The sequence below is a fragment of the Salmo salar genome, chromosome 16 (genome assembly GCF_965601325.2).
Source record: "Salmo salar chromosome 16, fSalSal1, whole genome shotgun sequence".
Lineage (NCBI taxonomy): Eukaryota > Metazoa > Chordata > Actinopteri > Salmoniformes > Salmonidae > Salmo > Salmo salar.
In genome coordinates, this window is record NC_138306.1 from 60040812 (window position 1) to 60063245 (window position 22434).

At 49.2% G+C, this 22434-nt stretch overlaps 1 protein-coding gene across 1 annotated transcript in view; it reads right to left on the reverse strand.

The window, feature by feature from the left end:
• Positions 1 to 22434, reverse strand: part of LOC106573835 (cytoplasmic FMR1-interacting protein 1 homolog) — a 97085-nt gene that overhangs the window by 10746 nt on the left and 63905 nt on the right. The window contains exons 20-28 of the mRNA XM_045697505.2: positions 18904 to 19012; positions 13840 to 13959; positions 13113 to 13312; positions 11203 to 11290; positions 8079 to 8222; positions 5866 to 5956; positions 5574 to 5704; positions 867 to 939; positions 164 to 258 (exon numbers count right to left, since the gene is read on the reverse strand). Of these exons, the coding sequence (XP_045553461.1) occupies positions 164 to 258; positions 867 to 939; positions 5574 to 5704; positions 5866 to 5956; positions 8079 to 8222; positions 11203 to 11290; positions 13113 to 13312; positions 13840 to 13959; positions 18904 to 19012 (1051 nt within the window). The remainder of the gene's footprint in view (positions 1 to 163; positions 259 to 866; positions 940 to 5573; positions 5705 to 5865; positions 5957 to 8078; positions 8223 to 11202; positions 11291 to 13112; positions 13313 to 13839; positions 13960 to 18903; positions 19013 to 22434) is intronic.

Sequence of the window (22434 nt, forward strand, 5' to 3'; positions counted from 1 at the left end):
ACTAAGGCAGTGTGATGGTACCTGAGGGTTACCAGGTGCAGGGCTGGTGTTAACTAAGGCAGTGTGATGGTACCTGTGGGTTACCAGGTGCAGGGCTGGTGTTAACTAAGGCAGTGTGATGGTACCTGAGGGTTACCAGGTGCAGGGCTGGTGTTAATGGTACCTGAGGGGTTCCCAGGTGTTCTATCAGGGGAACCAGGTGCAGGGCTGTGTATTTAGCCTCCAGACGTTTCATCTTGGCATCAAGACGCTCACCCTCTACAATGAGAAGAGACAACAGAGTCACTGATACAGACAGACAGACAGACAGACAGACAGACAGACAGACAGACAGACAGACAGACAGACAGACAGACAGACAGACAGACAGACAGACAGACAGACAGACAGACAGACAGACAGACAGACAGACAGACAGACAGACAGACAGACAGACAGACAGACAGACAGACAGACAGACAGACAGACAGACAGACAGACAGACAGACAGACAGACAGACAGACAGACAGACAGACAGACAGACAGACAGACAGACAGACAGACAGACAGACAGACAGACAGACAGACAGACAGACAGACAGACAGACAGACAGACAGACAGACAGACAGACAGACAGACAGACAGACAGACAGACAGACAGACAGACAGACAGACAGACAGACAGACAGACAGACAGACAGACAGACAGACAGACAGACAGACAGACAGACAGACAGACTCACTCACTCACTCACTCACTCACTCACTCACTCACTCACTCACTCACTCACTCACTCACTCACTCACTCACTCACTCACTCACTCACTCACTCACTCACTCACTCACTCACTCACTCACTCACTCACTCACTCACTCACTCTTACCCTTGACATGGACCCTGGGAAGAATGTTCTGGAATGGTGCGGCATGTAGCAGGTCACACACCTCCTCCTGAGACTGAGAGTGAAAGAGAAGATTGTTTAATTAAAACACAAACCCTCAATTGTCTTTTTTAGCAGCCATCTTATTTTCCACTGACAAGCTGCTGGTCAGAGATGATCCACTGACACGAGGTGTTGCTGCTGGTCAGAGATGTTCTACTGACACGAGGTGTTGCTGCTGGTCAGAGATGTTTTACTGACACGAGGTGTTGCTGCTGGTCAGAGATGTTCTACTGACACGAGGTGTTGCTGCTGGTCAGAGATGTTCTACTGACACAAGGTGTTGCTGCTGGTCAGAGATGATCCACTGACACAAGGTGTTGCTGCTGGTCAGAGATGATCCACTGACATGAGGTGTTGCTGCTGGTCAGAGATGATCCACTGACACGAGGTGTTGCTGCTGGTCAGAGATGATCCACTGACACGAGGTGTTGCTGCTGGTCAGAGATGATCCACTGACACAAGGTGTTGCTGCTGGTCAGAGATGTTCTACTGACACAAGGTGTTGCTGCTGGTCAGAGATGTTCTACTGACACGAGGTGTTGCTGACGCTCCCCTGGGAAACACGAACCCCTGGGATCGTGGTTGTGTAGAGGTGTTGGGGTCGTGTAGAGGTGTTGGGGTCGTGTAGAGGTGTTGGGGTCGTGTAGAGGTGTTGGGGTCGTGTAGAGGTGTTGGGGTTGTGTAGAGGTGTTGGGGTCGTGTAGAGGTGTTGGGGTCGTGTAGAGGTGTTGGGGTCGTGTAGAGGTGTTGGGGTCATGTAGAGGTGTTGGGGTCGTGGTTGTGTAGAGGTGTTGGGGTCGGGGTTGTGTAGAGGTGTTGGGGTCGGGGTTGTGTAGAGGTGTTGGGGTCGTGTAGAGGTGTTGGGGTCGTGTAGAGGTGTTGGGGTCGTGTACAGGTGTTGGGGTCGTGGTCGTGTAGAGGTGTTGGGGTCGTGTAGAGGTGTTGGGGTCGTGGTCGTGTAGAGGTGTTGGGGTCGTGTAGAGGTGTTGGGGTCGTGTAGAGGTGCTGGGGTTGTGTAGAGGTGTTGGGGTCGTGTAGAGGTGTTGGGGTTGTGTAGAGGTGTTGGGGTTGTGTAGAGGTGTTGGGGTCATGTAGAGGTGTTGGGGTCGTGTAGAGGTGTTGGGGTCGTGTAGAGGTGTTGGGGTCGTGTAGATGTGTCGGGGTCGTGTAGAGGTGTTGGGGTCGTGTAGAGGTGTTGGGGTCGTGTAGAGGTGTTGGGGTCGTGTAGAGGTGTTGGGGTCGTGGTTGTGTAGAGGTGTTGGGGTCGTGTAGAGGTGTTGGGGTCGTGTAGAGGTGTTGGGGTCGTGTAGAGGTGTTGGGGTCGTGGTTGTGTAGAGGTGTTGGGGTCGTGTAGAGGTGTTGTGGTCGTGTAGAGGTGTTGGGGTCGTGTAGAGGTGTTGGGGTCGTGGTTGTGTAGAGGTGTTGGGGTCGTGGTTGTGTAGAGGTGTTGGGGTTGTGTAGAGGTGTTGGGGTTGTGTAGAGGTGTTGGGGTCGTGTAGAGTTGTTGGGGTCGTGTAGAGGTGTTGGGGTCGTGGTTGTGTAGAGGTGTTGGGGTTGTGTAGAGGTGTTGGGGTCGTGTAGAGGTGTTGTGGTCGTGTAGAGGTGTTGGGGTCGTGTAGAGGTGTTGGGGTCGTGGTTGTGTAGAGGTGTTGGGGTCGTGTAGAGGTGTTGGGGTCGTGTAGAGGTGTTGGGGTTGTGTAGAGGTGTTGGGGTCGTGTAGAGGTGTTGGGGTCGTGGTTGTGTAGAGGTGTTGGGGTTGTGTAGAGGTGTTGGGGTCGTGTAGAGGTGTTGGGGTCGTGGTGTTGGGGTCGTGGTGTTGGGGTTGGGGTCGTGTTGAGGTGTTGGGGTTGTGTAGAGGTGTTGGGGTCGTGGTTGTGTAGAGGTGTTGGGGTTGTGTAGAGGTGTTGGGGTTGTGTAGAGGTGTTGGGGTCGTGTAGAGGTGTTGGGGTCGTGTAGAGGTGTTGGGGTCGTGTAGAGGTGTTGGGGTCGTATAGAGGTGTTGGGGTCGTGTAGAGGTGTTGGGGTCGTGTAGAAGTTTTGGGGTCGTGTAGAGGTGTTGGGGTCGTGTAGAGGTGTTGGGGTCGTGTAGAGGTGTTGGGGTCGTGTAGAGGTGTTGGGGTCGTGTAGAGGTGTTGGGGTCGTGGTTGTGTAGAGGTGTTGGGGTCGTGTAGAGGTGTTGGGGTCGTGTAGAGGTGTTGGGGTCGTGTAGAGGTGTTGTGGTTGTGTAGAGGTGTTGGGGTCGTGTAGAGGTGTCGGGGTCGTGTAGAGGTGTCGGGGTCGTGTAGAGGTGTTGTGGTTGTGTAGAGGTGTTGGGGTCGTGTAGAGGTGTTGGGGTCGTGTAGAGGTGTTGGGGTCGTGGTTGTGTAGAGGTGTTGGGGTCGTGTAGAGGTGTTGGGGTCGTGTAGAGGTGTTGGGGTCGTGTAGAGGTGTTGGGGTCGTGTAGAGGTGTTGGGGTCGTGGTTGTGTAGAGGTGTTGGGGTCGTGTAGAGGTGTTGGGGTTGTGTAGAGGTGTTGGGGTTGTGTAGAGGTGTTGGGGTTGTGTAGAGGTGTTGGGGTCGTGTAGAGGTGTCGTGGTCGTGTAGAGGTGTTGGGGTAGAGGTGTTGGGGTCGTGGTGTTGGGGTAGAGGTGTTGTGGTCGTGTAGAGGTGTTGTGGTCGTGTAGAGGTGTTGGGGTTGTGTAGAGGTGTTGGGGTCGTGTAGAGGTGTTGGGGTCGTGTAGAGGTGTTGGGGTCGTGTAGAGGTGTTGGGGTCGTGGTCGTGTAGAGTTGTTGGGGTCGTGTAGAGGTGTTGGGGTCGTGTAGAGGTGTCGGGGTCGTGTAGAGGTGTTGGGGTCGTGTAGAGGTGTTGTGGTTGTGTAGAGGTGTTGGGGTCGTGTAGAGGTGTTGGGGTCGTGTAGAGGTGTTGGGGTTGTGTAGAGGTGTTGGGGTCGTGTAGAGGTGTTGGGGTCGTGGTTGTGTAGAGGTGTTGGGGTCGTGTAGAGGTGTTGGGGTTGTGTAGAGGTGTTGGGGTTGTGTAGAGGTGTTGGGGTTGTGTAGAGGTGTTGGGGTCGTGGTTGTGTAGAGGTGTTGGGGTCGTGTAGAGGTGTTGGGGTCGTGGTTGTGTAGAGGTGTTGGGGTCGTGTAGAGGTGTTGGGGTTGTGTAGAGGTGTTGGGGTCGTGTTTGTGTAGAGGTGTTGGGGTCGTGTAGAGGTGTTGGGGTCGTGTAGAGGTGTTGGGGTCGTGGTTGTGTAGAGGTGTTGGGGTCGTGGTTGTGTAGAGGTGTTGGGGTCGTGTAGAGGTGTTGGGGTCGTGTAGAGGTGTTGGGGTCGTGTAGAGGTGTTGGGGTCGTGTAGAGGTGTTGGGGTTGTGTAGAGGTGTCAGGGTCGTTGTTGTGTAGAGGTGTCGGGGTCGTGTAGAGGTGTCGTGGTCGTGTAGAGGTGTTGGGGTCGTGTAGAGGTGTTGGGGTCGTGTAGAGGTGTTGGGGTCGTGTAGAGGTGTTGGGGTCGTGTAGAGGTGTTGGGGTCGTGTAGAGGTGTTGGGGTCGTGTAGGGGTCGTGTAGAGGTGTTGGGGTCGTGTAGAGGTGTTGTGGTTGTGTAGAGGTGTTGGGGTCGTGTAGAGGTGTTGGGGTCGTGTAGAGGTCTTGGGGTCGTGGTGTTGGGGTAGAGGTGTTGGGGTCGTGTAGAGGTGTTGGGGTCGTGGTGTTGGGGTTGGGGTCGTGTAGAGGTGTTGGGGTCGTGGTTGTGTAGAGGTGTTGGGGTCGTGGTTGTGTAGAGGTGTTGGGGTCGTGTAGAGGTGTTGGGGTCGTGTAGAGGTGTTGGGGTCGTGTAGAGGTGTTGGGGTTGTGTAGAGGTGTCGGGGTCGTTGTTGTGTAGAGGTGTCGGGGTCGTGTAGAGGTGTCGTGGTCGTGTAGAGGTGTCGGGGTCGTGTAGAGGTGTCGGGGTCGTGTAGAGGTGTCGGGGTCGTGTAGAGGTGTTGGGGTCGTGTAGAGGTGTTGGGGTCGTGTAGAGGCGTTGGGGTTGTGTAGAGGTGTTGGGGTTGTGTAGAGGTGTTGGGGTTGTGTAGAGGTGTTGGGGTCGTGTAGAGGTGTTGTGGTCGTGTAGAGGTGTTGGGGTCGTGGTTGTGTAGAGGTGTTGGGGTCGTGTAGAGGTGTTGGGGTTGTGTAGAGGTGTTGGGGTCGTGTAGAGGTGTTGTGGTTGTGTAGAGGTGTTGGGGTCGTGTAGAGGTGTTGGGGTCGTGTAGAGGTGTTGGGGTCGTGTAGAGGTGTTGGGGTCTTGTAAAGGTGTTGTGGTTGTGTAGAGGTGTTGGGGTCGTGTAGAGGTGTTGGGGTCGTGGTTGTGTAGAGGTGTTGGGGTCGTGTAGAGGTGTTGGGGTCGTGTAGAGGTGTTGGGGTCGTGTAGAGGTGTTGGGGTCGTGGTGTTGGGGTAGAGGTGTTGGGGTCGTGTAGAGGTGTTGGGGTCGTGGTGTTGGGGTTGTGGTCGTGTAGAGGTGTTGGGGTCGTGGTGTTGGGGTCGTGGTTGTGTAGAGGTGTTCGGGTGGAGGTGTTGGGGTCGTGGTGTTGGGGTTGTGGTTGTGTAGAGGGGTAGAGGTGTTGGGGTCGTGGTGTTGGGGTCGTGGTTGTGTAGAGGGGTAGAGGTGTTGGGGTCGTGGTGTTGGGGTCGTGGTTCTTACCAGGCTCTGTTCGCTGAGCAGACAGAAGAGCAGAGCATTGCCCACCTCCCTGAGGTTCTGGAAGCAGACAGTCTTCAGTTCGGCGTACTCCACTATGTCCTTCAGCTGGTGGTGGAAGAACTCCAGGACACCTAGCAGGGAACAGAAACACAGGTCTGCTAATGAAATCAAGGGATCGATTAAGGACACTCATCATAGCTTGCAACTATTGCCAATTTGCCTCGCTAAAAACCGTTAATTACAGAAATATCTGTCAGACATTGAAGGGAGCTCCCTGTCTCTCCGGACTCACCTGGGGAGCCGTACTCGTGGCGAGGGAGACGACAGATCTTAGGCATCACCTCCATCAGGGTCTTCACATACTGCATGATGGTCCCCTGGAGCTGAGGGGAGAGACGGGGTTAATAACATGGTCCCCTGGAGCTGAGGGGGAGAGACAGGGTTAATAACATACTGCATGATGGTCCCCTGGAGCTGAGGGGGAGAGACAGGGTTAATAACATACTGCATGATGGTCCCCTGGAGCTGAGGGGGAGAGACGGGGTTAATAACATACTGCATGATGGTCCCCTGGAGCTGAGGGGGAGATACAGGGTTAATAACATACTGCATGATGGTCCCCTGGAGCTGAGGGGGAGATACAGGGTTAATAACATACTGCATGATGGTCCCCTGGAGCTGACAGAGTTTAATGTATTGATCACATGAGGATTTATTGATTAATTTGACACTGTGCGGTTAGATTTGTGAGTGGAGAGCAGGGCTGATCTAGAGGAATGGTACCTCTATCTAGAGCAGATGTTCCCAAACTTTTTCAGTACCACCAGTACCCAACTCTGGTCCTCCAGCACCCCCCAACAGCCCAACCCTGGTCCTCCAGTACCCCCAACAGCCCAACCCTGGTCCTCCAGTACCCCCAACAGCCCAACCATGGTCCTCCAGTACCCCCAACAGCCCAACCCTGGTCCTCCAGTACCCCCAACCCTGGTCCTCCAGTACCCCCAACTCTGGTCCTCCAGTACTCCCAACTCTGGTCCTCCAGTACCCCCAACTCTGGTCCTCCAGTACCCCCAACTCTGGTCCTCCAGTACCCCCAACTCTGGTCCTCCAGTACCCCCAACAGCCCAACCCTGGTCCTCCAGTACCCCCCAACAGCCCAACCCTGGTCCTCCAGTACCCCCCAACAGCACAACCCTGGTCCTCCAGTACCCCCAACAGCCCAACCCTGGTCCTCCAGTACCCCCAACAGCCCAACCCTGGTCCTCCAGCACCCCAACAGCCCAACCCTGGTCCTCCAGTACCCCCCAACAGCCCAACCCTGGTCCTCCAGTACCCCCCAACCCTGGTCCTCCAGTACCCCCAACATCCCAACTCTGGTCCTCCAGTACCCCCAACCCTGGTCCTCCAGTACCCCCAACATCCCAACTCTGGTCTTCCAGTACCCCCAACATCCCAACTCCGGTCCTCCAGTACCCCCCAACAGCCCAACCCTGGTCCTCCAGTACCCCCAACATCCCAACTCTGGTCCTCCAGTACTCCCCAACAGTGCACATTTTTATTGTAACCCTGGACAAGCACACCTGATTCAAATTGTCAACTAATCTTCTAATCTAACTTGTCAACCTTTTGTAACCGAAAGGTTGCAAGTTCGAATCCCCTATATATATATATATCCTACAGTGGAAGAGTTTAGAAATCCACCACACCCACTTTCAATCAGCTTTTGTTTTGTCAGATGAGAAAATTGTTTCATCTATAAAATGTCTTACACAACCAACTTAATTATTTTGCTTTCCACCCCTGTAAAGGTGATTAGCCTAATGATGTGCGACTGGAGGAGAACCGTCTCATTTCAAGCAAGCGCATGTCAATCCTCACCGACTCTCCTCGATTAAAGCGGCAATATTTCACTTTTTGGCCGACCCGACCAAATTAACATAGAAATGCGAGTTATAGATCTGTCATTCTCATTGAAAGCAAGTCTAAGAAGCGGTAGTTCTGTTCTATGTGCACTATTTCTGTGCATCACGTTCTTAAATTCTGTTTCTGAGTCTTACTTTCAGTTTTTTACACCAGCTTCAAACAGCTGAAAATGTAATATTTTTGGTTATGGAAAATATATATTTCACAGCAGTTTAGATGGTACAATGATATTCTCTACTCTAGACTTGTTTTGTTACAAACTGAAATTATGCAAACTATTAGCATTTTTGCAACCAGGAAATGGTGGAGCGATTTCTGCATAGTGGATCTTTAACGTTTACCTTTTTGAAAAGGAGGCGAGAGAAGATGGAGAGGACTCCTCCCTCCCTCCCTCCCTCCCTCCCTCCCTCCCTCCCTCCCTCCCTCCCTCCCTCCCTCCCTCCCTCCCTCCCTCCCTCCCTCCCTCCCTCCCTCCCTCCCTCCCTCCCTCCCTCCCCTCTCCATCCCACCCCTCCTCCACCCCTCACCCATCCCACCCCTCCTCCATCCCACCCCTCCTCCTCCACTCCTCTCCTTTCTCACCAGGCTCTTGACCACTTTCAGCAGCTCCTCCATGACCACAGCGATGCCCTGGTACCCCAGCAGACGGCACATGGCCTTGATGTGAGGAGGACCAACAAAGTGTCTGTAGAAACCGAAGATACTGCTGTACGCCAGGTTCAGAGCCTGGAGAGAGGGGAGAGGGGAGACAGAGACAGGAAGTTAAGGACCTGTAGAAACCGAAGATACTGCTGTACGCCGGGTTCAGAGCCTGTAGAGAGGGGAGAGAGGGAGTGGGAGACAGAGGGATAGAAAAGAGAGAGAGAGAGGGATACTGGGAGTGAGAGAGAAAGTTATGCCAGAATTTTCCCCTACAATATTCACTTTCTCGCTCCCTCCCTCCTGTCAGCTCTGAGTTGCTGTAATCGCTCAGTAGTGATGCTGGGGACTGGAGGAGAAGTGTTCCACTACACTGTAGGGGACTGGAGGAGAAGTGTTCCACTACACTGTAGGGGACTGGAGGGAGAAGTGTTCCACTACACTGTAGGGGACTGGAGGAGAAGTGTTCCACTACACTGTAGGGGACTGGAGGAGAAGTGTTCCACTACACTGTAGGGGACTGGAGGAGAAGTGTTCCACTACACTGGAGGGGACTGGAGGAGAAGTGTTCCACTACACTGGAGGAGAAGTGTTCCACTACACTGTAGGGGACTGGAGGAGAAGTGTTCCACTACACTGCTGGGGACTGGAGGAGAAGTGTTCCACTACACTGTAGGGGACTGGAGGAGAAGTGTTCCACTACACTGTAGGGGACTGGAGGAGAAGTGTTCCACTACACTGTAGGGGACTGGAGGGAGAAGTGTTCCACTACACTGTAGGGGACTGGAGGAGAAGTGTTCCACTACACTGTAGGGGACTGGAGGAGAAGTGTTCCACTACACTGGAGGGGACTGGAGGAGAAGTGTTCCACTACACTGTAGGGGACTGGAGGAGAAGTGTTCCACTACACTGTAGGGGACTGGAGGAGAAGTGTTCCACTACACTGGAGGGGACTGGAGGAGAAGTTTCCCTTAGCATTCCTGACGTACAGTTTGTTAAACTTCAGACATTCTATCACATAAAGCAGGTTGGATGATTCCAGATGACAGATTTTCCAGACTGGGACCCCAGGATGTTTGTTTACAATGTACCTGATAGACCTGAAGTGGGAATTGATCCACTACCCAGAAAGGCAAAGTCATCTTTAACATCTGTATTCCTTCTGAACGCTGAGATAAGTTTAACATCTGTATTCCTTCAGAACGCTGAGATAAGTTTAACATCTGTATTCCTTCTGAACGCTGAGATAAGTTTAACATCTGTATTCCTTCTGAATGCTGAGATAAGTTTAACATCTGTATTCCTTCTGAACGCTGAGATAAGTTTAACATCTGTATTCCTTCTGAACGCTGAGATAAGTTTAACATCTGTATTCCTTCTGAACGCTGAGATAAGTTTAACATCTGTATTCCTTCTGAACGCTGAGATAAGTTTAACATCTGTATTCCTTCTGAACGCTGAGATAAGTTTAACATCTGTATTCCTTCTGAACGCTGAGATAAGTTTAACATCTGTATTCCTTCTGAACGCTGAGATAAGTTTAACATCTGTATTCCTTCTGAACGCTGAGATAAGTTTAACATCTGTATTCCTTCTGAACGCTGAGATAAGTTTAACATCTCTATTCCTTCTGAACGCTGAGATAAGTTTAACATCTGTATTCCTTCTGAACGCTGAGATAAGTTTAACATCTCTATTCCTTCTGAACGCTGAGATAAGTTTAACATCTGTATTCCTTCTGAACGCTGAGATAAGTTTAACATCTGTATTCCTTCTGAACGCTGAGATAAGTTTAACATCTGTATTCCTTCTGAACGCTGAGATAAGTTTAACATCTGTATTCCTTCTGAACGCTGAGATAAGTTTAACATCTGTATTCCTTCTGAACGCTGAGATAAGTTTAACATCTCTATTCCTTCTGAACGCTGAGATAAGTTTAACATCTCTATTCCTTCTGAACGCTGAGATAAGTTTAACATCTCTATTCCTTCTGAACGCTGAGATAAGTTTAACATCTCTATTCCTTCTGAACGCTGAGATAAGTTTAACATCTGTATTCCTTCTGAACGCTGAGATAAGTTTAACATCTGTATTCCTTCTGAACGCTGAGATAAGTTTAACATCTCTATTCCTTCTGAACGCTGAGATAAGTTTAACATCTGTATTCCTTCTGAACGCTGAGATAGATGTTAAACTTTCACGGCTCAAAAAAGATTCTCCATCTCCTGGAAATGCGTCTTCGCTACAAGAATTAAACTGCATTGAAGGTGTGGAGATGGTCGTGACAAAAGGTATCGGCCTGGCTAGGAAGTTCCCCATGATGCAGGTCCCTACGCACCGTGGAGAAATCTCTTGATGTTGCTACTTTAACATCACTTTTCTCCTGTACATACTGTGTTCAATCTTATCAACGGAGATTTTACAAGAGCACTTGTACGTGTGCTGAGGGTGATAACTAGTCTTATTAAACAAGGAGTGTGTGTCTCAGTACGCTCGTGTCCAAGAGATTTCATCGTTCTCCGTGTCAAGAAATGTTTTGGAGTTGTGTAGGTTATATTTAACAGTGATGGGAAAGGTGATGCCCATTCAGAGTGTTTATAGTGGAACCAAATCCCAAAGGTATGGGATGTAAAGGGAGGGTAGTTTCCTGCACTTGGGAAGAACAGTATGTTCCCAAACGGCCATACAGTGTATTTGGAAAGTTTTCAGACCCCTTCCCTTTTTCCACATTTTATATACGTTACAGCCTTATTCTAAAATTGATTAAATACATTTTTTTATCTCTCATCAATCTACACACAATACCCTATAATGACAAAGCGAAAACAGGTTTTTAGACATTTCTGGTAGGGTTAGGGTTAGGGGTGGGGTTAGAGATAGGGATAGGGGTAGCATACCTTTGACCCGTACAGGTTCTGGGGCTAGGGTTATACTGACCTTTGACCCATACAGGTACTGGGGTTAGGGTTATACTGACCTTTGACCCGTACAGGTACTGGGGCTAGGGTTATACTGACCTTTGACCCGTACAGGTACTGGGGCTGGGTAGGGTTAAGGTTATACTGACCTTTGACCCGTACAGGTACTGGGGCTGGGCGTTGGGCGGCTTGTCCCTCTGGAACTCCTGAGAGAAGGGCAGGACCGTGCGGACAAACCTAGAGAGGAAGAGAGAAGAGAGAGATTGGATATTCCAATTAATAAATCAATATTTTTTCCATTAACCACAGAGAGCCCTCACAAAGACAGGGAGAAACACAGGAATATACATTTCATGATGGTGATTAAGAACTTAAAACAAGTCCGGTTCCGGTCTCTCTCGCTCTCTCTCGCTCCCCCCCCCCCCCCCCCCATCAGATCCTCATCACATTCTGAACAGCTAGCTGTACACGCTGTAAACAAGAACAGGTGTAAATCCTTCATAACCCCTCTCTGTTGTAAACAGGTAGGAATCCTTCGTAACCCCTCTCTGCTGTAAACAAGAACAGGTGTAAATCCTTCATAACCCCTCTCTGCTGTAAACAAGAACAGGTGGGAATCCTTCATAACCCCTCTCTGCTGTAAACAAGAACAGGTAGGAATCCTTCATAACCCCTCTCTGCTGTAAACAAGAACAGGTAGGAATCCTTCATAACCCCTCTCTGTTGTAAACAGGTAGGAATCCTTCATAACCCCTCTCTGTTGTAAACAGGTAGGAATCCTTCATAACCCCTCTCTGCTGTAAACAAGAACAGGTGGGAATCCTTCATAACCCCTAGTAGTAGTAGTAGTAGTAGTAGTGTGTAGTAGTAGTAGTGTGTAGTAGTAGTGTATAGTAGTAGTAGTAGTAGTAGTAGTAGTAGTGTTACCTGTTAGTAGATCCGTTGTAGTAGTAGTAGTAGTAGTAGTAGTAGCAGTAGTAGTGTGTAGTAGTAGTAGTAGTAGTAGTGTAGTAGTAGTAGTAGTAGTTGTAGTGTGTAGTAGTAGTAGTAGTAGTGTTACCTGTTAGTAGAGCCGTTGTAGCAGTAGTAGTGTAGTAGTAGTAGTAGTAGTGTAGCAGTAGTAGTAGTAGTAGTAGTAGTAGTAGCAGTAGTAGTAGTAGTTGTGTGTAGTAGTAGTAGTAGTAGTAGTTGTGTTACCTGTTAGTAGAGCCGTTGTAGTAGTAGTGTAGTAGTAGTAGTAGTAGTATAGTAGTAGTAGTAGTAGTAGTAGTAGTAGTAGTAGCAGTAGTAGTAGTGTGTAGTAGTGTGTAGTAGTAGTAGCAGTAGTAGCAGTAGTAGTAGTTGTGTTACCTGTTAGTAGAGCCGTTGTAGCAGTAGTAGTGTATAGTAGTGTAGTAGTAGTAGTAGCAGTAGTGTTACCTGTTAGTAGAGCCGTTGTAGCAGTAGTAGTAGTGTGTAGTAGTAGTAGTAGTAGTAGTAGTAGTAGTGTTACCTATTAGTAGAGCCGTTGTAGCAGTAGTAGTGTAGTAGTAGTAGTAGTGTAGCAGTAGAAGTGTTACCTGTTAGTAGAGCCATTGTAGCAGTAGTAGTAGTAGTGTAGCAGTAGTAGTAGCAGTGTTACCTGTTAGTAGAGCCGTTGTAGCAGTAGTAGTGTAGTAGTAGTAGTAGTAGTGTTACCTGTTAGTAGAGCCAGTGTAGTAGTAGTAGTAGTAGTAGTAGTAGTAGTGTTACCTGTTAGTAGAGCCGTTGTAGCAGTAGTAGTGTAGTAGTAGTAGTAGTAGTAGTAGTAGTAGTGTTACCTGTTAGTAGAGCCGTTGTAGCAGTAGTAGTGTAGTAGTAGTAGCAGTAGTAGCAGTAGTAGTAGTAGTAGTAGTAGTAGTAGTAGGAGTAGTAGTAGTAGTAGTAGTAGTAGTGTTACCTGTTAGTAGATCCGTTGTAGCAGTAGTAGTAGTAGTAGTAGTAGTAGTAGTAGTAGTAGTAGTAGTAGTAGTGTTACCTGTTAGTAGAGCCGTTGTAGTAGTAGTAGTAGTAGTAGTAGTAGTAGTAGTAGTAGTGTTACCTGTTAGTAGAGCCGTTGTAGCAGTAGTTGGGGAGGAAATCGTAGTTGAGTTCCCAGAAGACGTGGAGTGTGATGCGTCCGTAGGGGGCGGAGACATTGTGATTGGCCTCCCGGAACATGGCGTCCATACTGTCCAGCGTCAGGAACTTCGACAGCAGCTTGTGGGTCATACGGTTGATGTTCATCAGACCTTCTAGTTCCTGTTACAGAGGAAGGGGAGAAGACAGCTTGTGGGTCATACGGTTGATGTTCAATCGGACCTTCTAGTTCCTGTTACAGAGGAAGGAGAGAAGACAGCTTGTGGGTCATACGGTTGATGTCCAATCAGACCTTCTAGTTCCTGTTACAGAGGAAGGGGAGAAGACAGCTTGTGGGTCATACGGATGATGTCCAATCAGACCATCTAGTTCCTGTTACAGAGGAAGGGGAGAAGACAGCTTGTGGGTCATACGGATGATGTCCAATCAGACCATCTAGTTCCTGTTACAGAGGAAGGGGAGAAGACAGCTTGTGGGTCATACGGATGATGTCCAATCAGAACTTCTAGTTCCTGTTACAGAGGACGGGGAGAAGACAGCTTGTGGGTCATACGGTTGATGTCCAATCAGACCTTCTAGTTCCTGTTACAGAGGAAGGGGAGAAGACAGCTTGTGGGTCATACGGATGATGTCCAATCAGACCTTCTAGTTCCTGTTACAGAGGAAGACACACTTAAAGCAGGTCGTACCACGATGGATGTGAGGTCCTCGCTCTCGAAGCGGTTGATGGCCAGCTCCAGAGACTTGTAGAGAGCAGCAGACACTCTCTGGGTGATCAGACGGTTCAGGTCTATGGAACGACCCAGCAGCTACAGAGAGGAGAGGAACCAACATGAGGGACATGACAGAGACAACCCAGGTAGGGGACTATTAGGGAGAGTCGTGCAGTCATACAAAAATGTAAACTCAGCAAATAAAGAAACGTCCTCTCACTGTCAACTGCGTTTATTTTCAGCAAACTTAACATGTGTAAATATTTGTATGAACATAACAAGATTCAACAACTGAGACATAAACTGAACAAGTTCCACAGACATGTGACTAACAGAAATTGAATAATGTGTCCCTGAACAAAGGGGGGGGGGGTCAAAATCAAAAGTAACAGTCAGTATCTGGTGTGGCCACCAGCTGCATTAAGTACTGCAGTGCATCTCCTCCTCATGTACTGCACCAGATTTGCCAGTTCTTGGTGTGAGATGTTACCCCACTCTTCCACCAAGGCACCTGCAAGTTCCCGGACATTTCTGGGGGGAATGGCCCTAGCCCTCACCCTCCGATCCAACAGGTCCCAGACGTGCTCAATGGGATTGAGATCCGGGCTCTTCGCTGGCTATGGCAGAACACTGACATTCCTATCTTGCAGGAAATCATGCACAGAACGAGTAGTATGGCTGGTGGCATTGTCATGATGGAGGGTCATGTCAGGATGAGCCTGCAGGAAGGGTACCACATGAGGGAGGAGGATGTCTTCCCTGTAACGCACAGCATTGAGATTGCCTGCATCGACAACAAGCTCAGTCCGGTGATGCTGTGACACACCGCCCCAGACCATGACGGACCCTCCACCTCCAAATCGATCCCGCTCCAGAGTACAGGCCTCGGTGTAACGCTCATTCCTTCGACGATAAACGCGAATCCGACCATCACCCCTGGTGAGACAAAACCGCGACTCGTCAGTGAAGAGCACTTTTTGCCAGTACTGTCTGGTCCAGCGATGGTGGGTTTGTGCCCATAGGCGACGTTGTTGCCGGTGATGTCTGGTGAGGACCTGCCTTACAACAGGCCTACAAGCCCTCAGTCCAGCCTCTCTCAGCCTATTGCGGACAGTCTGAGCACTGATGGAGAGATTGTGTGTTCCTGGTGTAATTCGGGCAGTTGTTGTTGCCATCCTGTACCTGTCCCGCAGGTGTGATGTTTGGATGTACCAATCCTGTACAGGTGTTGTTACACGTGGTCTGCCACTGCGAGGACGATCAGCTGTCCATCCTGTCTCCCTGTAGCGCTGTCTTAGGCGTCTCACAGTACGGACATTGCAATTTATTTCCCTGGCCACATCTGCAGTCCTCATGGCTCCTTGCTGCATGCCTAAGGCACGTTCATGCAGATGAGCAGGGACCCTGGGCATCTTTCTTTTGGTGTTTTTCAGAGTCAGTAGAAAGGCCTCTTTAGTGTCATAAAGAGGCCTCCAGGTTCCCTTGGAGAGTTCATCAATGAGCTTGACGCCTTGATAAGTTCCTTTCCTGAGGATGGCTCACCTCTCACAGTTCTGGGTGACTTTAACCTCCCCACATCTACCTTTGACTCATTCCTCTCTGCCTCCTTCTTTCCACTCCTCTCCTCTTTTGACCTCACCCTCTCACCCTCTCACCTTCCCCCCTACTCACAAGGCAGGCAATACGCTTGACCTCATCTTTACTAGATGCTGTTCTTCCACTAATCTCATTGCAACTCCCCTCCAAGTCTCCGACCACTACCTTGTATCCTTTTCCCTCTCGCTCTCCTCCAACACTTCTCACTCTGCCCCTACTCGGATGGTATTGCGCCGTCGCAACCTTCGCTCTCTCTCCCGCTACTCTCTCCTCTTCCATCCTATCATCTCTTCCCTCTGCTCAAACCTTCTCCAACCTATCTCCTGATTCTGCCTCCTCAACCCTCCTCTCCTCCCTTTCTGCATCCTTTGACTCTCTATGTCCCCTATCCTCCAGGCCGGCTCGGTCCTCCCCTCCTGCTCCGTGGCTCGACCACTCATTGCGAGCTCACAGAACAGGGCTCCGGGCAGCCGAGCGGAAATGGAGGAAAACTTGCCTCCCTGCGGACCTGGCATCCTTTCACTCCCTCCTCTACATTTTCCTCTTCTGTTTCTGCTGCTAAAGCCACTTCTACCACTCTAAATTCCAAGCATCTGCCTCTAACCCTAGGAAGCTCTTTGCCACCTTCTCCTCCCTCCTGAATCCTCCCCCCCCTCCTCCCTCTCTGCGGATGACTTCGTCAACCATTTTGAAAAGAAGGTCGATGACATCCGATCCTCGTTTGTTAAGTCAAACGACACCGCTGGTCCTGCTCACACTGCCCTACCCTATGCTTTGACCTCTTTCTCCCCTCTCTCTCCAGATGAAATCTCGCGTCTTGTGACGGCCGGCCGCCCAACAACCTGCCCGCTTGACCCTATCCCCTCCTCTCTTCTCCAGACCATTTCCGGAGACCTTCTCCCCTACCTCACCTCGCACATCAACTCATCCTTGACCGCTGGCTACGTCCCTTCTGTCTTCAAAAGAGCGAGAGTTGCACCCCTTCTGAAAAAACCTACACTCGATCCCTCCGATGTCAACAACTACAGACCAGTATCCCTTCTTTCTTTTCTCTCCAAAACTCTTGAACGTGCCGTCCTTGGCCAGCTCTCTTGCTATCTCTCTCAGAATGACCTTCTTGATCCAAATCAGTCAGGTTTCAAGACTGGTCATTCAACTGAGACTGCTCTTCTCTGTGTCACGGAGGCTCTCCGCACTGCTAAAGCTAACTCTCTCTCCTCTGCTCTCATCCTTCTAGACCTATCTGCTGCCTTTGATACTGTGAACCACCAGATCCTCCTCTCCACCCTCTCCGAGCTGGGCATCTCCGGCGCGGCCCACGCTTGGATTGCGTCCTACCTGACAGGTCGCTCCTACCAGGTGGCGTGGCGAGAATCTGTCTCCGCACCACGTGCTCTCACCGCTGGTGTCCCCCAGGGCTCTGTTCTAGGCCCTCTCCTATTCTCGCTATACACCAAGTCACTTGGCTCTGTCATATCCTCACATGGTCTCTCCTATCACTGCTATGCAGACGACACACAATTAATCTTCTCCTTTCCCCCTTTTGATAACCAGGTGGCAAATCGCATCTCTGCATGTCTGGCAGACATATCAGTGTGGATGACGGATCACCACCTCAAGCTGAACCTCGGCAAGACGGAGCTGCTTTTCCTCCCGGGGAAGGACTGCCCGTTCCATGATCTCGCCATCATGGTTGACAACTCCATTGTGTCCTCCTCCCAGAGTGCTAAGAACCTTGGCGTGACCCTGGACAACACCCTGTCGTTCTCCACTAACATCAAGGCGGTGACCCGATCCTGTAGGTTCATGCTCTACAACATTCGCAGAGTACGACCCTGCCTCACACAGGAAGCGGCGCAGGTCCTAATCCAGGCACTTGTCATCTCCCGTCTGGATTACTGCAACTCGCTGTTGGCTGGGCTCCCTGCCTGTGCCATTAAACCCCTACAACTCATCCAGAACGCCGCAGCCCGTCTGGTGTTCAACCTTCCCAAGTTCTCTCACGTCACCCCGCTCCTCCGCTCTCTCCACTGGCTTCCAGTTGAAGCTCGCATCTGCTACAAGACCATGGTGCTTGCCTACGGAGCTGTGAGGGGAACGGCACCTCCGTACCTTCAGGCTCTGATCAGGCCCTACACCCAAACGAGGGCACTGCGCTCATCCACCTCTGGCCTGCTGGCCCCCCTACCTCTGCGGAAGCACAGTTCCCGCTCAGCCCAGTCAAAACTGTTCGCTGCTCTGGCACCCCTATGGTGGAACAAGCTCCCTCACGACGCCAGGACAGCGGAGTCAATCACCACCTTCCGGAGACACCTGAAACCCCACCTCTTCAAGGAATACCTAGGATAGGATAAAGTAATCCTTCTAACCCCCCCCCCCCCCTAAAAGATATAGATGTACTATTGTAAAGTGGTTGTTCCACTGAATATCATAAGGTGAATGCACCAATTTGTAAGTCGCTCTGGATAAGAGCGTCTGCTAAATGACTTAAATGTAAATGTAATAAGTTTTCATAACTGACCTTAATTGCCTACCGTCTGTAAGCTGTTAGTGTCTTAACGACCGTTCCACAGGTGCATGTTCATTAATTGTTTATGGTTCATTGAACAAGCATGGGAAACAGTGTTTAAACCCTTTACATTGAAGATCTGTGTTATTTTGATTTTTACAAATTATCTTTGAAAGACAGGGTCCTGAAAAAGGGACGTTTCTTTTTTTTGCTGAGTTTATGTATGTATATTATTGTACTGCTCTAGGGATGTAATTACTATGTATGTATGTTTGTATTGTATTTCATTTTTTTCACTCTTTATGTGATGGACAATACAGAGAATGCCAGAAAAAGAATGATCATTTAATTACCACAGTGAAGGGTCTAGTAGTGGTTGGAGGGGTAGGGTTAGAGGTTAGGGGTTAGAGGTTAGGGGTTAGAGGTTAGAGGTTAGGGGTTAGGGGTTACCTGTACATGGCGTTGTTTCAGTAGGGTCTAGTAGTGGTTGGAGGGGTAGGGTTAGGGGTTAGAGGTTAGGGGTTAGAGGTTAGGGGTTAGGGGTTACCTGTACATGGCGTTGTTTCAGTAGGGTCTAGTAGTGGTTGGAGGGGTAGGGTTAGGGGTTAGAGGTTAGGGGTTAGAGGTTAGAGGTTACCTGTACGTGGCGTTGTTTCAGTAGGGTCTAGTAGTGGTTGGAGGGGTAGGGTTAGGGGTTAGAGGTTACCTGTATGTGGCGTTGCTTTAGCAGGGTCTCGTAGCGGTTGGAGGGTTAGGGGTTAGGGTTAGAGGTTACCTGTACGTGGCGTTGTTTCAGTAGGGTCTAGTAGTGGTTGGAGGGGTAGGGGTTAGAGGTTACCTGTACGTGGCGTTGTTTCAGTAGGGTCTAGTAGTGGTTGGAGGGGTAGGGTTAGGGGTTAGGGATTAGAGGTTAGGGGTTAGGGGTTAGAGGTTACCTGTACGTGGCGTTGCTTCAGCAGAGTCTCGTAGCGGTTGGACGCAGGCCAGGGGATGTTGGCTCCCTGGTTCTTACAGTCCGCTCTCAGACGCTTGTCCAGCAGCAGACTGAGGAAGGAATCAAGCTTTTACCTGACAGGTTACCTGTACATGGCGTTCCTATCAGAGTCTAGCTGAGGTGTCTCGCCTCCAAGGTAGAAAATGAACACCTGCCACCCACCAAACGTGGGCCGATTTTGGCGGGTAAGAATGTCTATTTTATAGAAACATTACAAAGCATCAATTGTGTTTTGTTTTTTAGTGTAATTACGGCCCAAACATGTTCAATAAAAATGTAAAACTACCTGACAGTGGCAGGTGAACCAAAAAGGTTAGAGGCCCTGCTTGTCTCTGAGTGATTCAAGTGTTTTCACTTGTTTTCCAATAGTTGATATTAGAGGTCGACCGATTTCAAGTTTTCATAACAATCGGTAAATCGGCATTTTACGGCCGATTACATTGCAATCCATGAGGAAACTGCGTGGCAGACTGACCGCCTGTTACGCGAGTGCAGCGTCAAAATGACCTTGTGGCTGTAATAAGCCAAGGTAAGTTGCTAGCTAGCATTAAACTTATCTTATAAAAAAAACAATCAATCTTCACATAATCACTAGTTAACTACACATGGTTGATGATATTACTAGTTTAACTAGCTTGTCCTGCGTTGCATATAATCGATGTGGTGCCTGTTAATTTATCATCGAATCACAGCCTACTTCAACTTCGCCAAACGGGTGATTTAACAAAAGCTCATTGCCGAAAAAAGCACAATCTTTGCACGAATATAACATCAATGCCTTTCTTAAAATCAGTATACAGAAGTATATATTTTTAAACCTGCATATTTAGTTAATATTGCCTGAATTTCTTTTAACTAGGGATAATGTGTCACTTCTCTTGCAAACAGAGTCAGGGTATATGCAGCAGTTTGGGCCGCCTGGCTCGCTGCGAACTGTGTGAAGACCATTTCTTCCTAACAAAGACAGCTAACTTCCCCAAACGATGATTTAACAAAAGCGCATTTGCGATCGTTCAATCGTTGCACGAATGTACCTAACCATAAACATCACTGCCTTTCTTAAAATCAGTATACAGAAGTATATACACTGCTCAAAAAAATAAAGGGAACACTTAAACAACACAATGTAACTCCAAGTCAATCACACTTCTGTGAAATCAAACTGTCCACTTAGTAAGCAACACTGATTGACAATACATTTCACATGCTGTTGTGCAAATGGAATAGACAACAGGTGGAAATTATAGGCAATTAGCAAGACACCCCCAATAAAGGAGTGGTTCTGCAGGTGGGGACCACAGACCACTTCTCAGTTCCTATGCTTCCTGGCTGATGTTTTGGTCACTTTTGAATGCTGGCGGTGCTTTCACTCTAGTGGTAGCATGAGACGGAGTCTACAACCCACACAAGTGGCTCAGGTAGTGCAGCTCATCCAGGATGGCACATCAATGCGAGCTGTGGCAAGAAGGTTTGCTGTGTTTGTCAGCGTAGTGTCCAGAGCATGGAGGCGCTACCAGGAGACAGGCCAGTACATCAGGAGACGTGGAGGAGGCCGTAGGAGGGCAACAACCCAGCAGCAGGACCGCTACCTACGCCTTTGTGCAAGGAGGAGCAGGAGAAGCACTGTAAGAGCCCTGAAAAATGACCTCCAGCAGGCTACAAATGTGCATGTGTCTGCTCAAATGGTCAGAAACAGACTCCATGAGGGTGGTATGAGGGCCCGACGTCCACAGGTGGGGGTTGTGCTTACAGCCCAACACCGTGCAGGACGTTTGGCATTTGCCAGAGAACACCAAGATTGGCAAATTCGCCACTGGCGCCCTGTGCTCTTCACAGATGAAAGCAGGTTCACACTGAGCACATGTGACAGACGTGACAGAGTCTGAAGATGCCGTGGAGAACGTTCTGCTGCCTGCAACATCCTCCAGCATGACCGGTTTGGCGATGGATCAGTCATGGTGTGGGGTGGCATTTCTTTGGGGGGCGCACAGCCCACCATGTGCTCGCCAGAGGTAGCCTGACTGCCATTAGGTACCGAGATGAGATCCTCAGACCCCTTGTGAGACCATATGCTGGTGCGGTTGGCCCTGGGTTCCTCCTAATGCAAGACAATGCTAGACCTCATGTGGCTGGAGTGTGTCAGCAGTTCCTGCAAGAGGAAGGCATTGATGCTATGGACTGGCCTGGCCATTCCCCAGACCTGAATCCAATTGAGCACATCTGGGACATCATGTCTCGCTCCATCCACCAACGCCACGTTGCACCACAGGCTGTCCAGGAGTTGGTGGATGCTTTAGTCCAGGTCTGGGAGGAGATCCCTCAGGAGACCATCCGCCACCTCATCAGGAGCATGCCCAGGCTTTGTAGGGAGGTCATACAGGCACGTGGAGGCCACACACACTACTGAGTCTCATTTTGACTTGTTTTAAGGGCATTACATCAAAGTTGGATCAGCCTGTAGTGTGGTTTTCCACTTTAATTTTGAGTGTGACTCCAAATCCAGACCTCCATGGGTTGATAAATTGGATTTCCATTGATTATTTTTGTGTGATTTTGTTGTCAGCACATTCAACTATGTAAAGAAAAAAGTATTTAATAAGATTATTCATTTCATTCAGATCTAGGATGTGTTGTTTAAGTGTTCCCTTTATTTTTTTGAGCAGTATATTTTTAAACCTGCATATTTAGTTAGAAGAAAATCATGTTAGCAGGCAATATTAACTAGGGAAATTGTGTCACTTCTCTTGTGTTTATTGCACGCAGAGTCAGGGTATTCGCAAGAGTTTGGGCCGCCTGGCTCGTTGCGAACTAATTTGCCAGAATGGTACATAATTATGACATAACATTGAAGGTTGTGCAATGTAACAGGAATATTTAGACTTATGGATGCCACCCGTTAGATAAAATACGGAACGGTTCCGTATTTCACTGAAAGAATAAACATTTTGTTTTCGAAATGATAGTTTCCGGATTTGACCATATTAATGACCAAAGGCTCGTATTTCTGTGCGTTATTATGCTATAATTAAGTCTATGATTTAATATTTGATAGAGCAGTCTGACTGAGCGGTGGTAGGCAGCAGCAGGCTCGTCAGCATTCATTCAAACTTCACTGCGTTTGCCAGCAGCTCTTCGCAATGCTTGAAGCACAGCGCTGTTTATGACTTCAAGTCTATAAAGTCCCGAGATTAGGCTGGCAATACTAAAATACCTATTACAACATCCAATAGTCAAAAGGTATATGAAATACAAATGGTATAGAGAGAAATAGTCCTATAATTCCTATAATAACTACAACCTAAAACTTCTTACCTGGGAATATTGAAGACTCATGTTAAAAGGAACCACCAGCTTTCATATGTTCTCATGTTCTGAGCAAGGAACTTAAACGTTAGCTTTTTTACATGGCACATATTGCACTTTTACTTTCTTCTCCAACACTTTGTTTTTGCATTATTTAAACCAAATTGAA